Here is a 21410-nt window from a genome sequence, read left to right as displayed (position 1 = left end):
GGATTGGTTATGGAACATGGCGAGCACGTTAATTGCTTGCTTTGCTTACGCGTCGAAGGCGGAAAGACTTGCGAGCAAATTTTCGTAAGTCGTCGTCGGTTGCTCACGGTCAATTCTGTTTATGTCATAGAGAATGGTGGTAATTAATATGGAGTTGAATCGATTCATCGATGCAAGCATGGGAAAGCCTCATGGACGCCAATAACGTTCGTCCAGCTCGACAAGTGACTACCCAATGGTTGTTGCGTTGTTATGTTGTCTTCGTCTGACGTATTGATCAACCTTGCCATCACGTCCTTACATCACATACAATCCCCAACAATGTTCGGTTTGGTATTTAGTTGACAGAAACTATCTTTCTCCCTTGTCCGCTGTTCAAGCCTTTCGTTCCAGCTTCGACTGGAACTCGAAACTGTATTCACACCGATGTTTGTACAATCCTACACAGTTACAAAACAGTTCCTAGACAGTTCCGGTCTCGTTCTTGCCAGATCTAACCAAGCCGAATTCAATGTTAGCCAGTTTCACACGAGCTTCCTGATCTTTTACCCAGAAACCCATTTAAAGCGATATAAAATCAAACGAAATCAATATAAGCCTGGAATGTAAGTCTAGTGTAATCTGCCTGGCAGACCTGGACCTCACAACCCAGCACAATTCACAGTTTGTCAAGTTGTTATGGACAGATACATATCGAAGGCAGCCAGCTTCTCTGGTAGATTCGCTCAGACTCTAGTAGAACGATCAAAAGAAGCTGCAGTTCCTGGTTACTCTTATGACCACTCCGAAGACAAGGTCTCTGAAATAAAGCAATGTTTGGATTCCAAGGTAAGAATCAAACAGCATTCAGATCTCGACGTGTTTTCAACGATTGGCCCATTTTCATTGACTATATCAATTAACTTCCTTCGCTTTCTACCTAGTTCGATAAGGAGAAAATCGAGGGCCTTAAGAGATTAATCGCGGTAAGTGGCAATTTGAGGAACGATGTGATGAAAGCTAGTCCCACCAACTAATGATACCATCATTTTTTTATGGAAAGATGATTTCTAAAGGCCGGAACGTGTCTGAGTTCTTTCCAGGTTGGGCTTTTGCTCCATACTCAAGCCCGACTCGTGTTTGCTAACAATAAACACAGATGTGGTTAAGAATGTAGCCGCATCATCCATTGACGTTCGCAAATTGGTGTATATTTATCTATTGAGATATGCTGATAAAGAGCCGGATTTAGCTCTATTGTCTATCAACACCTTCCAGAAAGGTATGCTCTGTGATGATGGCTCTGTTTTCTGCTATTGTAAAGCTCACGTTATACTTTCCAGATCTGGGAGATCGAAATCCTTTAATAAGGGCAATGGCGTTACGTGTCATGTCAAGTATACGAGGTATTTGAACGAGAGGCTTGAGCTTATGTTACTTGTGTTGAGATCGTTGACACTTTTTACCCAGTGCCTGTGATTGTCCCCATCATCATGCTGGCGTTACGGAAAGCTCTTACTGATCTATCGCCATACGTGCGCAAGACAGCTGCCAATGCAATACCAAAATGTTACAGGTAAGCAAGCAAAAAAAGCCCCGTTGGCAGTTATGGAATCCTCACCAGGTTGACACTCAAATTAGTCTGGACGCATCACAAAAAGATCAACTTGTTGAAGTCATCACGCAGCTGTTAACTGATAGCTCAACGGTCGTACTGGGATCAGTACTTTCATCTTTTAATCAAGTTTGCCCAGAAAGGCTAGATCTTCTTCACAAACATTTCCGTAAACTGTGTCGATTACTCATTGATACTGACGATTGGGGTCAGATTGAAGTTATTGGTGTCTTGATTCGGTATTGTCGGACGCAATTCTTGAACCCAAACCGTGAAGAGGTATAGGGTGTTGTATGTCTACTTTTTCGACTCCTTTGTGCCGTGTCTGATAGTTAGTTCAATCGAACTAGGTGCCGTCATCAGACACGAATGCTGCGAATGCAAAGAAGGATCGTGGATTTTACAGTGATGATGAAGAGGATGAAAGTCTCAAGAAGACTACCACTAAACATATGGAAGCATCGAAACCATTAGATCCTGACCATGCCCTTTTCTTACGTGCTTGTGCGACGCTAACGAATAGTCGAAATCCATCGGTATGAGATATCATCATCAGTTATTGTGAACAGATGACCTTTTTGCGCTAATCGCTAACCGCATCTCTCCAAATAAAGGTCGTGATGATGGTTGCTCAGGCATACATGGCATTAGCACCACGATCCGATCTGACACGCATATCCAAATCCCTCATTCGCATACTACGAGTAGCTCAACGTGAACAGAAATATGTAATCCTGTCCAACATTGCCTCACTAAGTCATACACACCCAGACCTCTTTCGACCCTTCTTTAAGACTTTTTTTGTATACGCCTCTGATCCAGTCTTTATACGGAATCTCAAACTGGAGGTATTAGCATCCTTGGCTAATGAGGCAACGAGCAGTTCCATCATGAGAGAGTTTAAAGATTATGTCAGGAGTCCTGAAAAGGATTTGGTGGTTAGGACTATACAAGTTATGGGGAGGATTGCTGCTGCTATACCGTCATTGGCAGATGAGAGTTTAGCTGTATTGATGGCGTTAATATCGAGCAAGAACGGTATGATGGATTTGTTCACATCGCTTGTTTTGATCAGGACGGATATTAATTTCCCAGACTTCAAAACTAGAGGATGTTGTATCTGAAGCTGTGGTAGTAACGAGGAGGCTACTCCAATTACGACCCACACATGAATCAAGTACTCAAGCAATCACACAACTAGCTCGTGCAATGGATTTAATCTCAACGTCAGCTGCTCGCGCTTCTATACTCTGGCTTGTAGGACAATACTGTAGTCAAATACCACTAGTAGCTCCAGACACTCTACGCAAAGCCGCCAAATCATTCCCATCAGAATCCGAATCTGTGAAACTCCAAGTATTGAATCTTGCAGCTAAATTAACATGTACTGCCAAAACGGATGAAGTAGTGAAGCTATTACTGAATTATGTATTGGAATTGGCTCGATTTGATGTATCATTTGATGTACGAGATCGAGCTCGTTTCTTGAAGGCTCTAGTATGTGATTTGCCTGCTGATTCAGAGATTGGGAAGAATGTTGTGGAGGTTGTTTTGGGAGCTAAAGGGCATCCTGTTTCGGAGTCGCCGTATCAGAGTGAGTCGTGCATTTTGTGACTTACATGTCCGCATGACATGTCCTTCATACTAATTTTTTGGTGTCCAGACAATGAACGGTTTACCATTGGCACTCTGTCTCATTCGTTGGGTGTGGCAGCTAAAGAATACACGAATTTGCCACCGTGGCCAACTGTACAGCCAGATCCTTCCGTTCGAGATGTAGTGGTACGTCTCTCCCACCGTGACGTGAAGGTCGACATATGCACGCATTTTTTCTTATACTGTGTTTTTCCGTAGGACGAAGGATGGAGTCGCGATAGAGTCGTTGGATCCCCCGAGAAAGACTTTCGAAAATCAAGGAAGGTGCAGCCCAGCGCCCTGTCACTTGATGCATTCTATGATGAACAAGCTTCCTCATCGTCAGAGGAGAGCGAGGATGAAGACGAGGATGATGAAGAGGAGGACGACGATGAAGAAGAAGAGGATGACGATGAAGAAGAGGATGAAGAAGGTATGTTCAAATCATGCTCGATATAGCTGCTTGCGACTTTACTCACTTTTTTCTCCTATTCAGAGGATGACGAAGAATCAGAGGATAACGAGACGAAACATTAACAGCACTTGTTCTCAATATAATTTGTATCATATCATGCAACAAAGACTACCTACAAGCAACAACATACAAAAGTTCTGACACAAAAGCTTTCAATACCTCCACCACTCGACCAACAATTTAACTGGCAACTCATACGTTCCCCCATATCTAGCGACGGGTTGCTGCTATGATGCCCGCGGTTATTACACCAACAGCACCTGTGGAATAGAGTTGCATTAATTTAAGTGGCCAAAGTTTATCAACCTAGAAAAACGACTCCCTACCAACGATTCCGCCGACAATCGCCATTCCAACCAGTCCTTCTTGCTTCACACGTTCATCAATCAGTTTGCTGAGTGACAGAGCTTGCTTATTATGAGGTTCAGCTGATAAGAGGGTTTCATTGTATCGCCTTGCGTCCTATTATTTGATAAAATCCATTAGTTTGAGAGCTTTTGCTGGCAAAATAGGACAACCAACGACTTGCTCGAAAGTTTCCAAGTTTGTAGTGACCCAAAGCAAGATAATATAAGCATTCACGTCTACGAGATGGTGTCTCACGATAGATTTCTATAGTTGAAAGGTATCAGTCTGAGTTTGACCGTTCGCACGATACGGAGATATTGAATCAAGTGACAGGAAGGCGAGGCATTGCAGAAAGCAGTTAGATCTTTAACCTGCCCACTAGCTTCGACTGTAAGATCTCAACAAAAGGTCTGGGAATCTCATATGTGGCTGCACACAATCATTTACCATGTAGCATTTTGACACCTTCTTCCTGAGCCCCTCGAGATCGAGAACGTACTAGACCCCAAGCATAGTTGAATTTGGTTTGGCCAGTGACTTTGGGTAGCTCCTTTTCATATTGATTTCGTAGATTCTACATGAGTGAGATTGATTTTGAGTTAGTTTACAAGCTTCAAATAGATAGAAAAGCAGAAAAAGACTTGCAATGATTTCATCTTCAGGCAGAGAAGTCTCTGCTTCTATAGCGTACGGCAAGCTCTCGTCCAAGGACATGACTCTTGTATGTTGACGGTTGGATGGTATCAACGTGGCGAATCGCTGCGAAGGACGGGAGCACAATTATGAAATATCAGGCTTTTTGTAGAGTAGATTTACGTGTATTTACGCGTGGACTCAATGAAAGATAGAGGTTTGCTCGTTGTCATGTACGTCGCTAGCGCCATCGCAAATTTCAGATTTTCAGACCCAGAAGAGAATCCGCTTACGTAAGTCTGCGTCTCTTGAATCGTTGCAAGCACGAGCTTGATATTTACTTGCACTTGAGGCCTCAGAACGGGCTGTTTTGTAATTTAGAACTGTTTCTAACTCGCCAATTTTTGTTTTATCCAGGCTGGACGTCTTTGCTACACTGGACAAGGCGTTATGATAAGGTGGCGGAGAGATTATATTCTTCTACTTGTCGTGGCTTTGATCATTTTCATCACCTGGCAAGCTTCATCGATCCGAAAAGCGTCCAAACCGAAAACGCTCATCACTACAACTGGCAAGGAGATCCCAGTACCTGTCGCTCGTCCACGTCCAGCCCTAATTGTAGAACCGTCTCCATTGTCTCGTCAACATCGTGGAGACACTAGGAATTCAACATGGCGACCACCAGTATACGACGGAATAGGCATACCGAAAATAATACACCAGACTTGGAAGACTGAGAATCTGGATCCGCTAACTGTTGAACGTGTAGCTACTTGGAAGGTGCTGAATCCGAATCATGTGTACAAGCTATGGACGGATGCTGAGGTGGAAGATTTCGTATACGAGTTTTATCCACATGTTATAGAAACTTGGGCTAGGCTCCCGAGACCTGTTTATAAAGCCGACTTGTTCAGGTATCTTGTTTTGCACAAGTATGGTGGCACGGTGAGTGATGCTTTGAAACTGTTTTGTTGGTCGTGACAAATTTGTCGACGTTTACTCAACTTTTATTATTTCTCGTCGAATGGACGATTATGCTCACCCTCAATCCACTTTAGTACGCTGACGTCGACACTGAGTGCCTTAAACCCATCGACGTATGGAATGACGGACAGAAAGCAGCCGCCATTGTCGGTATCGAAATCGACGCCTTTGACGAAAACGGATCCTGGAGATCCATAATACCTAGAGGACTCCAATTCACTCAATGGACAATCTCATCAATTCCAAACCATCCACTTCTCTCCCGTGTTGTAAATAGGTCTCTAACACGGATAGCCGACTCGACATTCCAAGAATTATTGCACGCTGATTCGCTAGAAGTGCAAGAACTCACAGGTCCAGCTATTTGGACTGACTCTGTATATTTGCATACGCATGATTTGGGCTCTAGAGATCCTCGGAGGGATTATAAACATTTGGTTATTCCACAGCTTGTGGGGCGTGATGAAGCTCATGAACATGATAATCTGCTTTTGCTTCCTATAACAGGGTTTAATCCGACGTGTTATGGAATGAAAGCACAAGGGCCGTGTCATTCGTCCGCGCTCGTGTTGCATCGCTTCCAGGTAGGAAGGGTTTGGCCAAGTTCACTTACGGATTCGCACATCTAACTCTCCATATTCAATCTAGGGAACTTGGAGGCCGCCACCTCCTGGCCCAGTCGGCCGAACTTGGAGCCCTCCTATAATAGATACTAGACCTGTACATTTAATACCAGGTGACATTGTAGTGGCCTGGCTCACAGAAGCTGCACGATACGATCCACTAGGATTTGGCTTCTTTGAAGTGTCACAGCATCTCACGCTCGGCAAATACGCCGTTCTACAAAAAATGTATGCATATCAACTAGAAGAGACATCACCTGGCACATGGTATCGTAAAGACCCTCAAGATGAGAAAGAAGTATGCCAGGACCGACTACTCTTGAATCGCCGTGGAATGTTTTACGTCATTGATGAGTCACTAGAAATGAAGGAATTGGCTAGCAAAGGAGATGTAGCACAACCATCACTACACGAAACTGATCCAAACTTGCCGCCAGTGCCAGACGCAGAACCTGAAATCGATGAACGGTTTCAGTCACCCAGGATACGTAGACCTTTACAGCAGCCTGCTGAAGAGGTACCGCCCCGAGGAAGCAATGTCATTCAACCACGAATGAATGCTGCAATACCGAGTCCAGTTGCCAACACCCCGATAATAGCCAAACGTGAAACCACCAAACCACCACCATATCATCCATCGCTGTATACAATCAAGAATGGTAATAAGGTTGGACGATTGTTTACTATCAGTCCCTATAACATGAAACATTTAAGGGAATGGACGCGATTGACACGGGGCCAGGAAGTTGGGTTTGTGTGGGATAGGATATCGTGTGATTCTAGGTATTATCGTATTGCTGGACAGGGGGCCAAGACGCGGTGCATGCCGCCGGTGTTTAATCATACGTTCTGGGAAGGGGTTGTGATTCCTAAACTGCCGACGTGATTTTTATATAGTATATAGTAAAATAAAATTCTAAATTGTAAACAATTAATGATATAGTCGGGACATGTTTGGAACACGTTCAGCCCGGCGTTCAGCGAGTCACTTTAGGATTGATGTGTGTTTTTGACTCATAGTAATACAAACGCACCACTACTTCTCGGACTGTTAAGAACAACCCAACAAGGAAGAGATACCTTGCTAGAACTATACCCACTCACTACTATAACAGCAGAACTATTACAACTCGTCCTTCAACAACAATATGGATACACACCCATCAGTATTCCGCGAGGCCATCAACAAGTCTCCACAATTGAAGGCCACATCAATGTCGTTAGATGCAGCTGCTATAAACGCTCAACAACAAATCGAATCAAAGCAAGCTGACTTGTACGTTTGGCACTATTGTAGTGTTGTTGGAGCCTCGCTAATAATGCATTCAACATTTTATCTATAGATATCCAGCAGTCGCAAAAGCCATTGAAAACCAAGGCAATCCGGCACTTGTCGCTGCTCTTCACAAGGTCGAGAAGGAGGCATCTGGAAGGAATGTTACATGCGACAAGGTACGAGGTTGCGTTTGCTTGACATACACTCAACGACTCACTGATATTCACTCCTCTAGTGTGGCCATACCATGAACGTATAAGTCACGCTCTTCCCTCCAAATTTTTGTATAGCATATTGTAGCAGTGTTTCATAGAATAGCAAAAAGTTTTAAGACCCCTTATGCGTTGACTTGACGGGAATGTAACGATATATTGTGACTTAATCTAGTTTTTTTTTTCAATTACTGCAAGCGTGGGGGTTTAGTCCACCTTGATTGAACCAAAGATCTATGAAAAACAAAGGTCAGCGAAATGTAAAGCAAATTGTCAAACACGTAGCGGTGGTGTACCTTTCGTGTAAAGTATAAGCAAGCTAGATATCCCACTGTTCCTGTCATGATAACAAAGCCGCCCGACATGATTAATGACCATCTGTTGCAGAGGAAGTGGTTGTGAGTAGTGAACAGTGAGAAGTACAACAAAAAAAGAATTGAGTGCTGTAGAAAAATCTTACCCAAAGTAGAGGACCCCTGAAGGAGTATCCGCCACCTTGAGATTTCGGACAAAGTAGACAATACTAGAATGTTGAAACAGTTGCATCAGTCAACAATGCGAAAGAGAGCCTTTTCGAGTCATTTCATCACACATCGTACCTGTACATGAAAATGTATCCTCCCGACATTCCTGCTGTTAGGAATGCTCGCCATTGCCAGTAATAGTCCTAATTTGAACAAAAAAAAGCAGTGAGGTCATACAATATTGAGAGCAACCCAATACCAAAACTCCTACCTCTGAACAAAGATGGAAGTAACACATCAGAATAGAGACTTCACTGCAAGTTATAATCAGGATCAAGAACACAAGAGCCAGGAAACCTAGTGAATAGCAGAAAAAAACACTCAGATTCGACAAGATGGTTCACTACAACACACCCTTCAACTCACCAAAGACATAATAGATTCGGTGGAACCAGAACGAATACATGATGAAGAAGAGTTCAATAAATATAGCACCGAATGGCAATATACCACCAATCAAGGCTGCAACCCATCGATTAAGATAAAGAGGCTGAGGTGGGATTTGTCGTGGAATTTGATTCGTTTTGCAAGGGAAGTCAATAATTGGATGACGGAATCCAAAGAAGGCACCGACAAAGGTTAATGGTGCAGACACCAAAAACCACATGACAATCAATGCAAACATAGTTCCAAAGGGTACAGCTGAAGATGATTGTGCACCCCACAGGAAGAAGTTGAGAGTTAAGAAGAGTGCAAAGATTACTCCTGGGACTAGAAAGGCTGTTAGGACTACTAGGAGCCTCCATGCTTCACCACCCAACATTTTGTAGACACGGGCAGAGACATAACCAGCTGCTGATCCAAAGGTGACGTAGAAGATGAGCATGACTGTGGTGAGTGATCCTCGGCTTGAAGGTGACAAGAAGCCCAAAACAGCAAAGACTAATAAAAGTGTCAGAATGAGTGAGAGAGGTTGACAAGGGTAAAAGAACCGATGTAGCGTCTGCATATCCATCGACGATTACCTAGCGTCACTGCAGTCATACACAACAATTGAGAACCATTGCCTACTAGTACGGCCAAGAGCATTCTTTGGTATGGTGGCCTAAACACGTCAGCGTGAACCAACTTCCAACCAAAGTCCTCCTGTCCACCATCTTCATCTGCCAATGAGTTGTATCGAGCGATATCCTTGTGTAGAGCTCGTAAGAGAATCATGGCAATCATGCCCGATAACATTAATACAATGACGATTGAGTTGATGATGCTAGTTGGGATGTGTCAGTAATGAATGGCAAAAAACAAGACTTTCGAAGTCGCAGCATACCTAAACCAGTGGATCTGAGGATCAGTGACATACAAGTACATGTCCCATCGAGTACCCCAAGTAGTCTTGGATGCCTACATTGATTTACAGTAGCGTGTTTAATTGAGGCTCAGGCCTTTTTTGAAACCCCGATCAAAGATCAACAATAAAAAGCTTACAATCCAGTAAGTGTTGTAAGTATAATGGACATTTGTATCCTTTGTATCACTCAAATGAAGCATCTTCTCTTCAGTGTATCCGAGATAGTGACAGTTTTGGTTTTCTTTGCCCTCAGCGACACTATAGGGTTCTACTACTAGGCCAACGATACGGTATGCCGCATCACCTTCGGTCTTGTCCTGTTGGTGGTAGTATACGAAGATATCATAGTGATTGTGCAAGTATAATTTTGGGTTTGCCTATCAAGTGCGAAGTGTGAGATTTAGGGTTTTGTGCGAAACAGCCCCAAGTCGTAGTTACTGGATCTGTAGGGTTGATCCTGCCCATTTTGAAGCCGATTTGATAGAATTGAGTGGCAGTCTTGTCGTCAATTTTGATTTGAGCGGCAGGTAGTCCGTCAACAAACCAACTCATTGTATATTCTTCTCGAATACTATTGTTAGAGTGTGAGTTGGCGAGTGTTGAAGATAACATAATAGAATCAAAAAGTACCGATCATTAATAAAGCCAGCGTCATCCTTTGGGACAGATATCTTGTCACATAATGATTTGCAGGTGGCATTCTTCAACATTGCCAGCTGTACAAACACGAGAGGTGTCAGTTGAGTTGGGGCCTCCACCGACAAAGGAAACGATGTCCAGCGAAATTATATTGATACCTCGAATCTAGAATTGACTAATCTGTCACCAAAGAGAATGGATCCCAGACTTTCAGGTTGACTCTTGATTTCATCTGGACGACAAAAATGGAGTCTGGGGTGATAAAAGTCGTAGGGTAGCAAGGTCTCTGATGAAGACAGAGCATTTACATAGAGGGAAACTGGGTCGGCAGAGGCATAGTTACGAGGCGCTACCCCCGGTAGGTAAAATGAAAGTGAGAGGTCAACCTGGAGGAGACAAGCTGCAACAAGAAGGATCCTGGACTGTATCGACCTCATTAGTGGTTCGATATACGTTGGTCTATGTATGGTCTTTTTGGTAAGTTGTAGCTGTGAAGTCGAGGTGAATGAGATAATGAGTGGTTATGCGCGAGATGCGAACTGAGGTGTTTTACTTGAGTGATATACGAGGCGAATCCATTGTTCAAGTGTTTAATTCTTTATTTGACGCGTAACCTTGCTATTTAGAACCTTGTTAAATCTCGGACATCAACATTCAGTACCTCCAAGAATTTGCCAAGGAAGCCTCAAAGGGCAATCTGTCGCCATTCATACACGTCGTTTTAATTGTCATACTTGATTCTCATGCTTCCATGTTAGAAAATCGGGACGGTGCATCCAAATAGCATCTGCTTGGAAATGTTGTCCGCTCGCTCCAAACTCTTCGACTCTGATCGTCACTGGAACCGGATATCAAGGCGCGAGGAAGAAGATTACCTTGTGTGTGCATCTGTGTGGTTTCTGTAGAGAAGGGAACACGCTTTTGAAAAGGCCGAGCGTTTGGTGCTAATCGTCACCACCCTCAGATCTCTGCTGTACTACTGCCGTTTGAGGAACGATTGCTCCGTCGCTTCAGTCGCTTACGTTCTTGTATCTCAGAATGTCTTCATCTCTTCTCTGCCATATAATAAACCACACGTTTGGATGGGAACTACTATCATCAGACCACCTCTCTCACCAATAGATTCATTTCAAATCATATTATTTTCTCTGGCCTTGAACTGTCAAAACGATGGAAGCGGAAAAATATGGGTATTTCACGCGTAACGGCAACAAGTTTTTGGATTGAAGAACTTGCGCGTTTTCTTCCTGCTCAGACCGTCGATAAAGAGGCTGGCTGAACACCGAATGCAGCGCTATTCTTTCCGAAAGGTTCTCCTGTGTGTTCTGGCCACGAGGCTCCGAGTGGACAAGTTGTAATTCTATGGAGGTGGGAGTGGTCGAAAAGTTTCAACAAAAGTCGTGCTGAAGCCCAGCGCAATGGCAAAATTGGGGCCAAAGGAGACATTAATAGTTGAGGAAATAGTTCCGGGTACGTTCCATTTCCTAAGTCGCTTTACTGTTTATCTGCGTCACCACCAAACATCTCAACCTCACTGACCATACTTTGTCCTATTCAGACTGGACGCCAGAGGAAGAAATTGCTGTTCGTTTGATATCTTTTATTGCAAAAACGCGTCGTGTTTGTATTTGACCTTTGCATTTCCAGGTAATTAAAAAAATCGATTGGTACTTGTTGCCACTCGTTTTGGCTATACATTTTATGGCTTCCATGGATGCCGGTAATCTGGGAGTAAGTGATGCGGTTTCTGAATCGAGAAATGCTTGCATCTTCTCGTAAACCGTGATTGTGATTGTTAACATATCCCAAATTGGTTCCAGCAAGCGAGAGCATACTCGCTTGATGCTCAGACGGGCCTCGGACGTATGGAAAGGGATTTGGGAATGGTGTCTGGTGTAAGCATATCTTGCTTGACTGTTGCTAACGTTTCCTTACTGTTGTTAACGTTTCACCTTTCGAACTTTTGGGTCTCCAACTGATGTTTTATCTCCGTATGTATAGGATTTCAATAATCTTAGCTCTGTCAATTATATAGTGCTGCTCTTCCTCGAACCTGTATCCAACTTCTTCCTGATGAAGTTCAAACCTCATATTTGGTTGTCGAGAATCATGATTACGTGGGGTATTTGCGCCACGGTTACTGTAAGTACTGTTGCAAGGGGTTTGGTTGTGATTCGCTTTCAATAGGTAGATGTCTAACGTATGTACCCAGTCTGTTGTAACAGATTTTCCAGGATTGCTTATTTGCCGTGTATTTTTGGGAATCTCTGAAGCGGGCTTGACTCCTGGTGAGCTCCAATGCAGAAAGCTGCTTTCTCGTATTCGCACTCACATTGTCGTGTCTTAGGTCTGATGTTGGCGTTTAGCTACTGGTGTAAGCGGTCAAAACTGTCGCAACGGCTGCAGGATCTTGCTAACGGGTCTTTCGATTTCTATTTCATTAGATTCTCCAAGAGAACTCTTGAACCGTGTAGCGACATTACACATTGCTGGTTCCATCGTAAGTTTCCTATCAGCCATCACAGCTGGTCTGGTGTTTTATCTGGACTCCCCAACATCTCCTGCATGGCGATGGCTCTTTGTAAGCGTCAATCCCGAGTGTACTTTGTATTTATATCATTGCTCACGATAACGCACTCTATGCATAGTTGATCGAAGGAGCTCCGTCGATTATACTCGGAATCTTTTGCATCATTTTGTTCCCCGATGGTCCAGAAGTAGCTACATTCCTTACACCTAGAGGACGTAGGATTGCCATCGAGAGGCTCAAGCTTGCTGATCCTGCTTCGCGAAAAGGACGTGATTTTGTTTGGAAGGATGCATTGCCTGTTTACACCAAACTTGAAACCTGGCTTCACATTGCTGCACTTTTGCTGTCGTTGCTCCCAGCGTAAGCTATCTTATAGTCATCATTCCTTCATGTTGCAAAATCACTGCCTCTTGGTAAACATGGCTTTTGGTGATTAGTGTTACAATGAAGTTTTTTATGCCGACTCTCTTAGCCCAGGTGGGGTTCACGGGTGCGAGCATTCAATACGCCACGATACCTCCACACGCCTTTGGAGTAGTCGCAGTTATTATCGTATCTTGGATTGTATACAGGGTCGACGACCGTTCAATTGTCCACATTGTTGGAAATTTGGCCGGTGCTGTCGGATATGTGGTACTTGCCTTCTCTCAGTCAGCCACTCTATCTTATGGCAAGTGTATAGAAAAGTTTGAGGGGCAATGCACTAACGAGAAAGGGTAATAGGAATGCTCTTCTTGGCCCCTTTGAATCATCCTGCATTAACATTGGGGTTCGCATGGATGTCAATGGTACAAGTGACACCCACAGCTCGTGCAGGTGGAGTTGACACCGACGTGCCACTCCTCTCAAAGCTAATACTAGCCTGTTCTCTCTAGCCGTTCTCGCTCTCGCTGCATCTGGTAGCAATGTGGCGGGTATTCTTGGCAGTCAACTGTATCGAGCGAAGGTAAGATTTCTAGCAATTTCGTGTTTTCTGGTCTTTGTTGTCCATGTATGAATGCCATTCTCCTTTCAGGACGCGCCAAGGTACACCAATGCTCACCTCATTGTTGCTGGTGCCCTGTGTGTCTCGGCATTGGTCGTGCTCACGCTACGAATCATTTATATGGTCAAGAACAGTCATATCAAGGCAAGGATTGAACAAAAGAAGTTGATGGGTGAGAAACCTAGTGATGCAGATACGTTTGTATATCCTTTGTAAAATGTTGGCCTGTGTGGGTTCCCCTTAAGATGTGCTGTGTATTTTTATTTGCGGACTTTTCCCAATAAACCTCAATCAAGAATTTGTATATGCCATGGTGAATATGTGTCGTCGTCGTCGAAAACAACCCATGAGGATGTTGTTGCGAAATGTGACGGTTGCAAGAGACTGTGTTCCTGGGTGGCTTCAATTTGCTTACATTCTGCTGAGTCCGTCAATGACCCGCTCGGAGCATAGGCCTGTGGCTTTCCAGGATCACTCGCGTGTTCGAAATGTAATTGTAACTCTCTGGCGATTTTTCAGACTTCAACAAAGGTGGTGCTGACGCCCAGAAAATAGCTAAAAGTGGAGCCAGAGAAGGCATTCGTGGTTGAGAAAATAGTTCCAGGTACGTCCATCTCCAGATCGCTCCTCATTGCTCGTTTGCGTCACCACCAAACATCTCCAAGTCGCTAATCCTACTTTTCGGATTGAGACTGGACGCCCGAAGAGGAAATCTGTTGGTTTGATACGTTTCATTTCAATGATGATTCGTGTTCGTAGCTGACGTTTGCATTTCAAGGTGGTTAGAAACATCGATTGGCAGTTGTTGCCACTGCTTTTTGCATACACTTTATGGCATCTATGGATGCTGCAAACCTGTGGGTATGTGACGCTTGCATCCTCTCCTTACCGTATGGGGTGGTTGTTAACATATCTCCAATTTAGATCTTTCTTACAAGCTCGTGTTGCTGACATCTCACTTTATTCCCAATAAACCTCAATGAAGGATTTCTGAATTTGAACACGTATTGTTGTCGCAAACAATCTCATTCTGTGAAAATGATGTTGCAAACGAGATTTATTGATTTCTAACGAGACACCTAGAGAGACCACAGCATTATAAGAGACTTAGAGCTTGGGAGCAGATTCAATCAGTCTCAAAGCGAATTGAGTATATTGGGGAACTCTAGCGCCAATAGCTTGAGCAGCAGGGTTTGAGGCTAGAAATTCAAGGAAGAAGCAATGTCAGTTTAGTGGCAAAAACAAGCACATTTGTCGAAACATTTCCACATGAATATACCTTGACCCAAGGCATAACGACCTGCAATCCCTTGCATGATGACAGCCATTCGGAATATAGCAAATGCAACACAAAAGTTCCAGCCTACATAAAATTACAGGAAACCGTTAACCTTTGCTCCCGTGAAAGTGGTATCTCGTATTGACAATTCATGAAGGGTTTCGTCAACACGTCAGGTAAACGCAACAATCTATCTTGAATCACCTGGTATAGGATATGGACGGTTTGCGGCAACGCAGTACATCTTGATTAATTCCTCGACTGGAGGGTCAATGTCGAGTTTTGTGGTGGTTTCAGCCTTGCCATCGTACGAAGATGGCATTTCAGATGTGTAGAAGGGGAGTAACAGATGCGCTAAATCTGCTAGAGGGTGTCCAACTGTACTCAATCTAGAATGTTTGCAGCGAGAATTAGATTTTAAGCAAAAAGCAATCAATGAATCCCTTCGCAAATGCCACTCACTCCCAATCCAGAATGGCAAGTACTATTGGTTTCGTGGGGTGCATAATCAAGTTCTGTAGAGAGTCAATATTTAGTAAACGCATTGTAAGAACGAGGGTAGCAGGAGCTCTTTACGCACATCTGGTTTGTAATCACCTATAAACAAAAAGAGCATAAGAAGGAATTATAGACATAACAAAAAAGGAGATGGAACACAATGAAAAGCTCAGCTTACCGTGGAAGAGCGAAACCTCATCCTTGACAATATTCTTTTTGAACCAGGCTCTCATGTCTTCGAATCCAGGTAGGTGACCGACAGCCTTGCCGGCTTTATCGGTGACTTTAGCTTGGTCTTCGCTCAGACGGAAAAAGTTGGTGATTTGTCTGGTGTAGTATCCACCACCTAAATGTAAACAACAGTCAGAATGCAATGTAATTGAAACCGAGGAAAAGATTGACAAGACGCACTTTTTCCGTAATCACCAAGACCGACTGCGTGATGATCTACTTTGTGGAAGGCAGCAAGAGTATCCATGATAGCCTTCCAGTACAATCGGCGTTCAGATTTTGGAAGAGACAAGAGCATGTTGTCGGCAATGACTCTGCCTTCACAGAAAACCATGACGTAAAACTATTAACAGAAAGCGCATTGAGTTTCCAAACTCTAGGCAAACGTCTCAAAAGAGCTGCAAAACCAGGCGAACGAAATGTCATTTCATACCTCGGTTCCAACGACCTTTGTATCACTACAATAGCAGACAGCTTGTGGCATAGGTAGGCTCGTGTTTTCCTTTAATGCTTTGATGACACGGTATTCTCGATCTACTTGGTGAGCTGACTTTGAAATCAGAGCACCTGGAGGCTTCTTGCGCATAACGTATTTAGCACCGTTGGCAGATGTGAGCATGAAGGTCGGGTTGCTCTAATGGAGGGAGGTTTGAATCAGTTCCAAGTAGAATCTCTCGTCCAGAATCAGGTTTGCGAAGTGTGACGTCAACGAGAGGATTGATGATGGTCGAAAAGAGCAGAGTTGGGAGAAACTTGCCTGGCCGATACCGAATTGCCTGACTTGTAACGGCAACGCGAGCTCAGGGATCTCCTTTTTGAGGTAGGCCTTCAGACGAGAGAGTCAATGTGTAAGAATGGGGGCAATGAGCTGGGCAATGCTGATGATATTGTTTCGACAACGAGGCGTCGAGCTTCTGCGCATCTCAAACACCAGAGAGGATGCGAGCTGTTCGTACCTCGAGATTAGCAACAACAAATTCATGTCTGTGTGGATGTTGCCAACATGTTAGTTTCTTCAGCGATTGAGGGGGCACAACGTTTACAAGCAATGTGGTCGAATGAGAACTGCATCTTACCCGGCACGGACTTCAGTAGTAGGTGGCTGGCTCATTTTTGTAGGTAGCTTGTTGAAAATCTGTGAGAATTGCTATTTTTGCGTTTGATGCAGTTTTTTCGGGTTAACGGTTTTGAGAACAGAACGAACTGCCCGGGAAATAAGATTGCTGCTTTTATACTGTAGCATAATGTTATTTAGGTATCTACAACTTTGTTTCAGCTTCGGCGTTTGGCGATCAAACGTCAAGTTTTTGGAATATCTCGCATCTGACTGCTGCAAACAATAAACGGCTAAAAATCTGACAAGATCGGAGACAGAACTTTCTACATCTTCAACATTTAGTGTTCCGAGTTGGAAGTTCTGTGGCTGGTATTGCTACACAACTTTACCTAGTTTGAAACTCCCAAGCTCGACTTTTCACGTAGAAAGCAAGTCTTTTATTGTTTAGAACCACAGGTGGAACGTTTTTATCCCGTTTCCTCTATAGAGCTTCTATGTTTGGATATGCTGTGCTGGGCCTCAATCCAAAACACGAGCTAGTTGCCCCTTCCGGCATTTTGTGCCCTTCACTTGAACCCCATAGCTTTGAAACTGTTTACATCTTCGTGTAAGCTGTAAAAGACTGTGGTGACATCGTCTTCTGTGGTGTTTTAGTCTATTAACCTCGTTTGCAAGTTCATCTCGACGGAACACCGAACTTCAAACTTGTACTGTAGCCCAAGACACTGAGCAATAAATGCACCGCAAAGAATATTCGAATTCAATATATTGGGGTGACCGGTGCACAAAAAATCGACACAATCGATTCTAAGGAAGAAATCACACAGTCCAACCAACTTTTTACAAGGCATATACTTCGTACCGCCAAGAGGCGCGGCTTGAACTGCATAAGGAAGTCATTGGAGAGCGGTTCAATAATCAGCAAAACCAGATAGCAAGGGGAATTCGAATTATTGAAATCCTAAATTGGTGTTGGAGACGTAAGAACCTAGAGAACAACTTGACAGCCACTTACACCAGGAGCCATTCTCAGATCTCGCACCATCCTCCCAATTCGAGTATTTGGATTCAATTCATACGATTTAGCTTGTCCAAAGTTGATCTGATCAAGAACCTCACAAATTTCATTGCCAATGCAAGAGGAAATAGATACAACAAATCAATCTTTCGAGTGACCTATACAGATTGCTTTTAGAGACGTTCATTCGAACCATACCGGAAAGACGTTACTAACAGTCATTTCTTCCTCCGAGCTCCAACAAAAACATCAAAGGGAGAAATGAAATTTCCTTGAAACTACAAATCAGCTAGGAAACATCCAACATACCAGCAATGTCCACGGTAGAAGGAGGCTTCAAATCTCCAACTCGAGTTATACCTACTGTCAAGGCCTTCCTCACTTAAAGCAAACGCTTTCAGTCAGAAAATTCTTGTGTCGCCAACCAACAACAAAGTTTTTGATTTGTCCACAGCTCGAGTCCTCCGACGTAATTTGACCAAGAACCATGTTTTAAAGCACTACAATGATCCCAATTCTTTAGAACCCGTTTCGTTCGAACTTGGCGTTGAATTCTGTCTTTGCGTCCGTGTGTGATTTTCTCGGAGACGAGGTAGTCCCCGGAACGACAGCTGTGGTTGAGCAAACGGTATCTTAAAGAGTTATCATTTCTCAACGATTGGCAGTCTCAAACAACTGGATCTCAAATAAGAGGTGGCAACCTTGGTTTTGATCATACATGAAACCACGATCAATCAATACTGAAATCTCATTGCAAGAAAAGCTGCTGAGAAAGCACCTTGTAGAAAGTTGTTTCTGACTAAAACAGTCGTTAATCCTCTGTGATTGTCATTAGTAGCAACATTGTTTTAGACATCCCATTCCTGTGGTAGCTGATTCTGCCAACAGACAATACTGAAGCACTGGCTCACAAGGAAACACGAACATGCAGCATAAAAGCGTGAATCAGCGAGTCAACAGATGTTCAAAATGTTGTTTTCAAATTTTGTCCCATTTATAATCACACGTGGTTGTTCTTATTTGCAACTCTGATTCCTTTCTTCACCGTCCGTTCTGGGCTTTCATAGATTGCTGCGATTGCTGGTTACTTTTCTTCTGCATCCTTCTCTTCAGCTTCTTTTTGTTGCCTTTGTCTCTTGCCAAAGAAGATTGCGGCAGCAGAAACTCCAGAAAGCAATGCTGCACCAAGAACACTTCCAGAAATGATCCCAGCAGTTCGATTATCGACACCACCACTTGGATTAGGTGTAGGCTCCGGAGTTGAGGATGGAGCCATGCTCGGGGCTGAGGATGCCACGATGGGAGATGGGGCTGGAGAGGCAGCAAGCGCTAATCAAGTCAAAAGCAACATCAGAATTTTGATGAACAAAGAGATACATTCGAAACACTGAGCTTGAGAAGAAAAACCTCACCAATCACCCGAACCATAGAAGTCTCGAGAACATACAACTTTGAGTGGTCAGAAGTAAACGAAATATCCGCAGGTTGGACGAAAGTTGCCAAAGTACCGTTAGCATTGGCATGTCCCGAAGCAGAGCTTGTAAGTGGTCCGGCAATGACTTCGACAGTTCCTTGTGAAAAGACATCAAAAAATGGAAGTTCATGAGCATTGAGCCACTGTGAATGATTGCCTTCCTTCAACTCACATTGGTCCAAATAATTCGGATATTGTTACAGTATGCATCAGCAACAAACAGGTTTCCTGCTGCATCAATAGCAAGTCCGCTAGGCCATTGAAACGCTGCGGCGGTATCTTTGTTACCGTTGGCACAAGCATACACGGGAGATCCTGATCCTTGGTTGCCAGCATATGTACTGACGGTGTTACCGATAAGATCAATTCTTCTAATGCAACTGTTGCCAGAGTCTGCAACGTAGAGGTATCGGCCTGTAGGATCGAGAACAAGACCAGCTGGGTAGAAGAATCGAGCACTTCCAACTGGTGATGAATGTAAGGAAAGGAGAGTGTCAGTATGATATCAAAACTATACACATATAGAATCGTCAAAAGTGTCAATGACTTACTTGGTCCATTTACGTAGCCATTAGCACCAGAGCTACCAGAGATAGTAGTCACCACCTCTACCGAATGTGATGAAAAAATTGGTCAACTCTAAGTCCAACATCTTTACAATCCAAATCCAAATGTTACTAACGTGAAGAAGTAATTTTTCGAATGGTCTGACCAGCATTGTCAGAAACGTAAAAGCTGCCAGTACTTGTCTCATAAGCAGCATAGATTGGTGAATTGAACTTTGCTGCTGTTCCTGTAGCATCAACTTCACCAACAGCAAGTTGACCAGCATAGGTTGAGACAGTATTCGTGCTTCTGGTCCACTTTCGAACCATATTCGATGCCTGAGATGCAACAAAAGGGGCGTATCAGTCATCGTGGCCTGTTGATAACGAGTCGAGAAAATAACAAAAGCAATCAAAATAGCAACAAACCTCGTCCATAAAAATCATATTTCCAGCACCATCGAACCGCAAACCATAAGGTTGGTTGAAGTGAGCCGCGGCGCCAACTCCGTTGGCTGGAACAGTTTGCCCGCAAGTTCCCATAATTGTAGAAACACTACCAGCCACAGTGTCGATTTTCCGGATTACGTTGTTGCCACTGTCTGAAATCCAGAGCACAGTGTCGTCCATCGCATCAACAGACACTCCCCAACCTACTGAGAAAGCAGCCGATGAACACGCACCATCTAAATTAAGATAAAGACACGGATTTTCACAGTTAGAATAGTCTACGATGCTAACTTTTTGGGAAACGAATGCTTCTTTCCCACGTTCCCTTACCCAGATAACCAGTAGACCCAGTACCACAGACAGTTGACACTATTGCTTGATCATATAGTGCGTCAACACGAGACACGAGGTAGGCTGACGCCAACAGGGTGACGGCACGAAACATATTGGAGGAAACACGAGTTCTTGATGTCTCCAGGAACGGATGTCAGGATGCAATAGTTGGCGATGGCTTGAAAAGTTCGTGGAATTCTTAAAATCAACGACATCTTGGAAGGGACAGATCCTGACGACGTTGTCTTGCAATGGTGACTTGGTTCTCTGGTTCAAGAGAAACCCCAGGGAGGGAAAGGAGGGAGCGATAGTCATAGTTCCGATCCCATTCCATAGATGAAGATTCATTGGGAAACGCTTCGTAGTACTACTAGTAGGTTTTAAACCCTCATCATCACAGATGTATGGCCACTAGACAAACGGATCAGATCACTTAAATTCGAGATATCCTGAGATATCCTATTAGTGGTCACGTCCCAACAAAGCCCGTATATATTGGACGTTCGCGGTCATTCTTTTCTTTGAGCGGTAAATTGTACTGTTCTCTGACTGTCACAAATGACGCAACTCGCTTCATAGACAAAATGAACGCGTTTCTGAAACTGGGAACAAGAAAAAAACCAGTTATAATCAAATCAAGAAGCGCTTACGGTAGTTTGAACTCGCAAAAATTTCTTAACGTTCGGCTATCTTTGTTTCATGATCGCTAAGGGGTTTCAAAAGCGTCATTTTTCTTCCTTAGCTCAACGGTTGGCAGTCTCGACTAGATCATATAAGAG

General features: G+C 43.7%; 5 protein-coding genes across 5 annotated transcripts; 3 read left to right on the top strand and 2 right to left on the bottom strand.

Moving 5' to 3' along the window:
- Nucleotides 1-678: 678 nt before the first annotated feature.
- On the top strand, nt 679-3766 carry SmJEL517_g01328 (uncharacterized protein; the record flags this gene model as incomplete). Its single annotated transcript, XM_031167256.1, has 13 exons — nt 679-828; nt 924-965; nt 1043-1082; nt 1139-1261; nt 1323-1385; nt 1450-1555; nt 1621-1873; nt 1945-2130; nt 2209-2632; nt 2703-3188; nt 3258-3376; nt 3449-3662; nt 3726-3766. The coding sequence occupies 13 exons, from the start codon at nt 679-681 to the stop codon at nt 3764-3766; spliced, it is 2247 nt and encodes a 748-aa protein (XP_031026855.1).
- Nucleotides 3767-4698: 932 nt separating this feature from the next.
- SmJEL517_g01327 (uncharacterized protein) lies at nt 4699-7827 on the top strand (the record flags this gene model as incomplete). The annotated part of the gene is made up of 7 exons (XM_031167255.1): nt 4699-4773; nt 5103-5630; nt 5744-6253; nt 6318-6959; nt 7408-7568; nt 7636-7744; nt 7804-7827. 7 exons carry the CDS (start codon nt 4699-4701, stop codon nt 7825-7827), a joined length of 2049 nt encoding a protein of 682 aa, XP_031026861.1.
- Nucleotides 7828-7987: 160 nt separating this feature from the next.
- Nucleotides 7988-10810, bottom strand: SmJEL517_g01326 (uncharacterized protein; the record flags this gene model as incomplete). Its single annotated transcript, XM_031167254.1, has 14 exons — nt 7988-8014; nt 8077-8158; nt 8241-8303; nt 8380-8447; nt 8516-8601; nt 8671-9186; nt 9270-9511; nt 9572-9645; nt 9730-9969; nt 10031-10163; nt 10223-10308; nt 10390-10580; nt 10685-10719; nt 10785-10810. 14 exons carry the CDS (start codon nt 10808-10810, stop codon nt 7988-7990), a joined length of 1869 nt encoding a protein of 622 aa, XP_031026862.1.
- An 839-nt stretch (nt 10811-11649) lies between these two features.
- SmJEL517_g01325 (uncharacterized protein) lies at nt 11650-13962 on the top strand (the record flags this gene model as incomplete). Its single annotated transcript, XM_031167253.1, has 12 exons — nt 11650-11701; nt 11790-11815; nt 11879-11962; nt 12052-12126; nt 12233-12373; nt 12444-12519; nt 12579-12605; nt 12676-12812; nt 12880-13121; nt 13199-13437; nt 13637-13707; nt 13777-13962. The coding sequence occupies 12 exons, from the start codon at nt 11650-11652 to the stop codon at nt 13960-13962; spliced, it is 1356 nt and encodes a 451-aa protein (XP_031026859.1).
- An 891-nt stretch (nt 13963-14853) lies between these two features.
- Nucleotides 14854-16865, bottom strand: SmJEL517_g01324 (uncharacterized protein; the record flags this gene model as incomplete). Its single annotated transcript, XM_031167252.1, has 10 exons — nt 14854-14945; nt 15026-15109; nt 15230-15414; nt 15488-15540; nt 15606-15622; nt 15702-15869; nt 15935-16097; nt 16188-16388; nt 16711-16738; nt 16831-16865. The coding sequence occupies 10 exons, from the start codon at nt 16863-16865 to the stop codon at nt 14854-14856; spliced, it is 1026 nt and encodes a 341-aa protein (XP_031026860.1).
- Between the last annotated feature and the right edge of the window lie 4545 nt (nt 16866-21410).

This window comes from Synchytrium microbalum, assembly GCF_006535985.1.
Source record: "Synchytrium microbalum strain JEL517 chromosome Unknown SmJEL517_scf0004, whole genome shotgun sequence".
NCBI lineage: Eukaryota > Fungi > Chytridiomycota > Chytridiomycetes > Synchytriales > Synchytriaceae > Synchytrium > Synchytrium microbalum.
The sequence above is the reverse complement of the archived record's forward strand: the minus strand, read 5'-3'. Positions and strand labels throughout refer to the sequence as shown.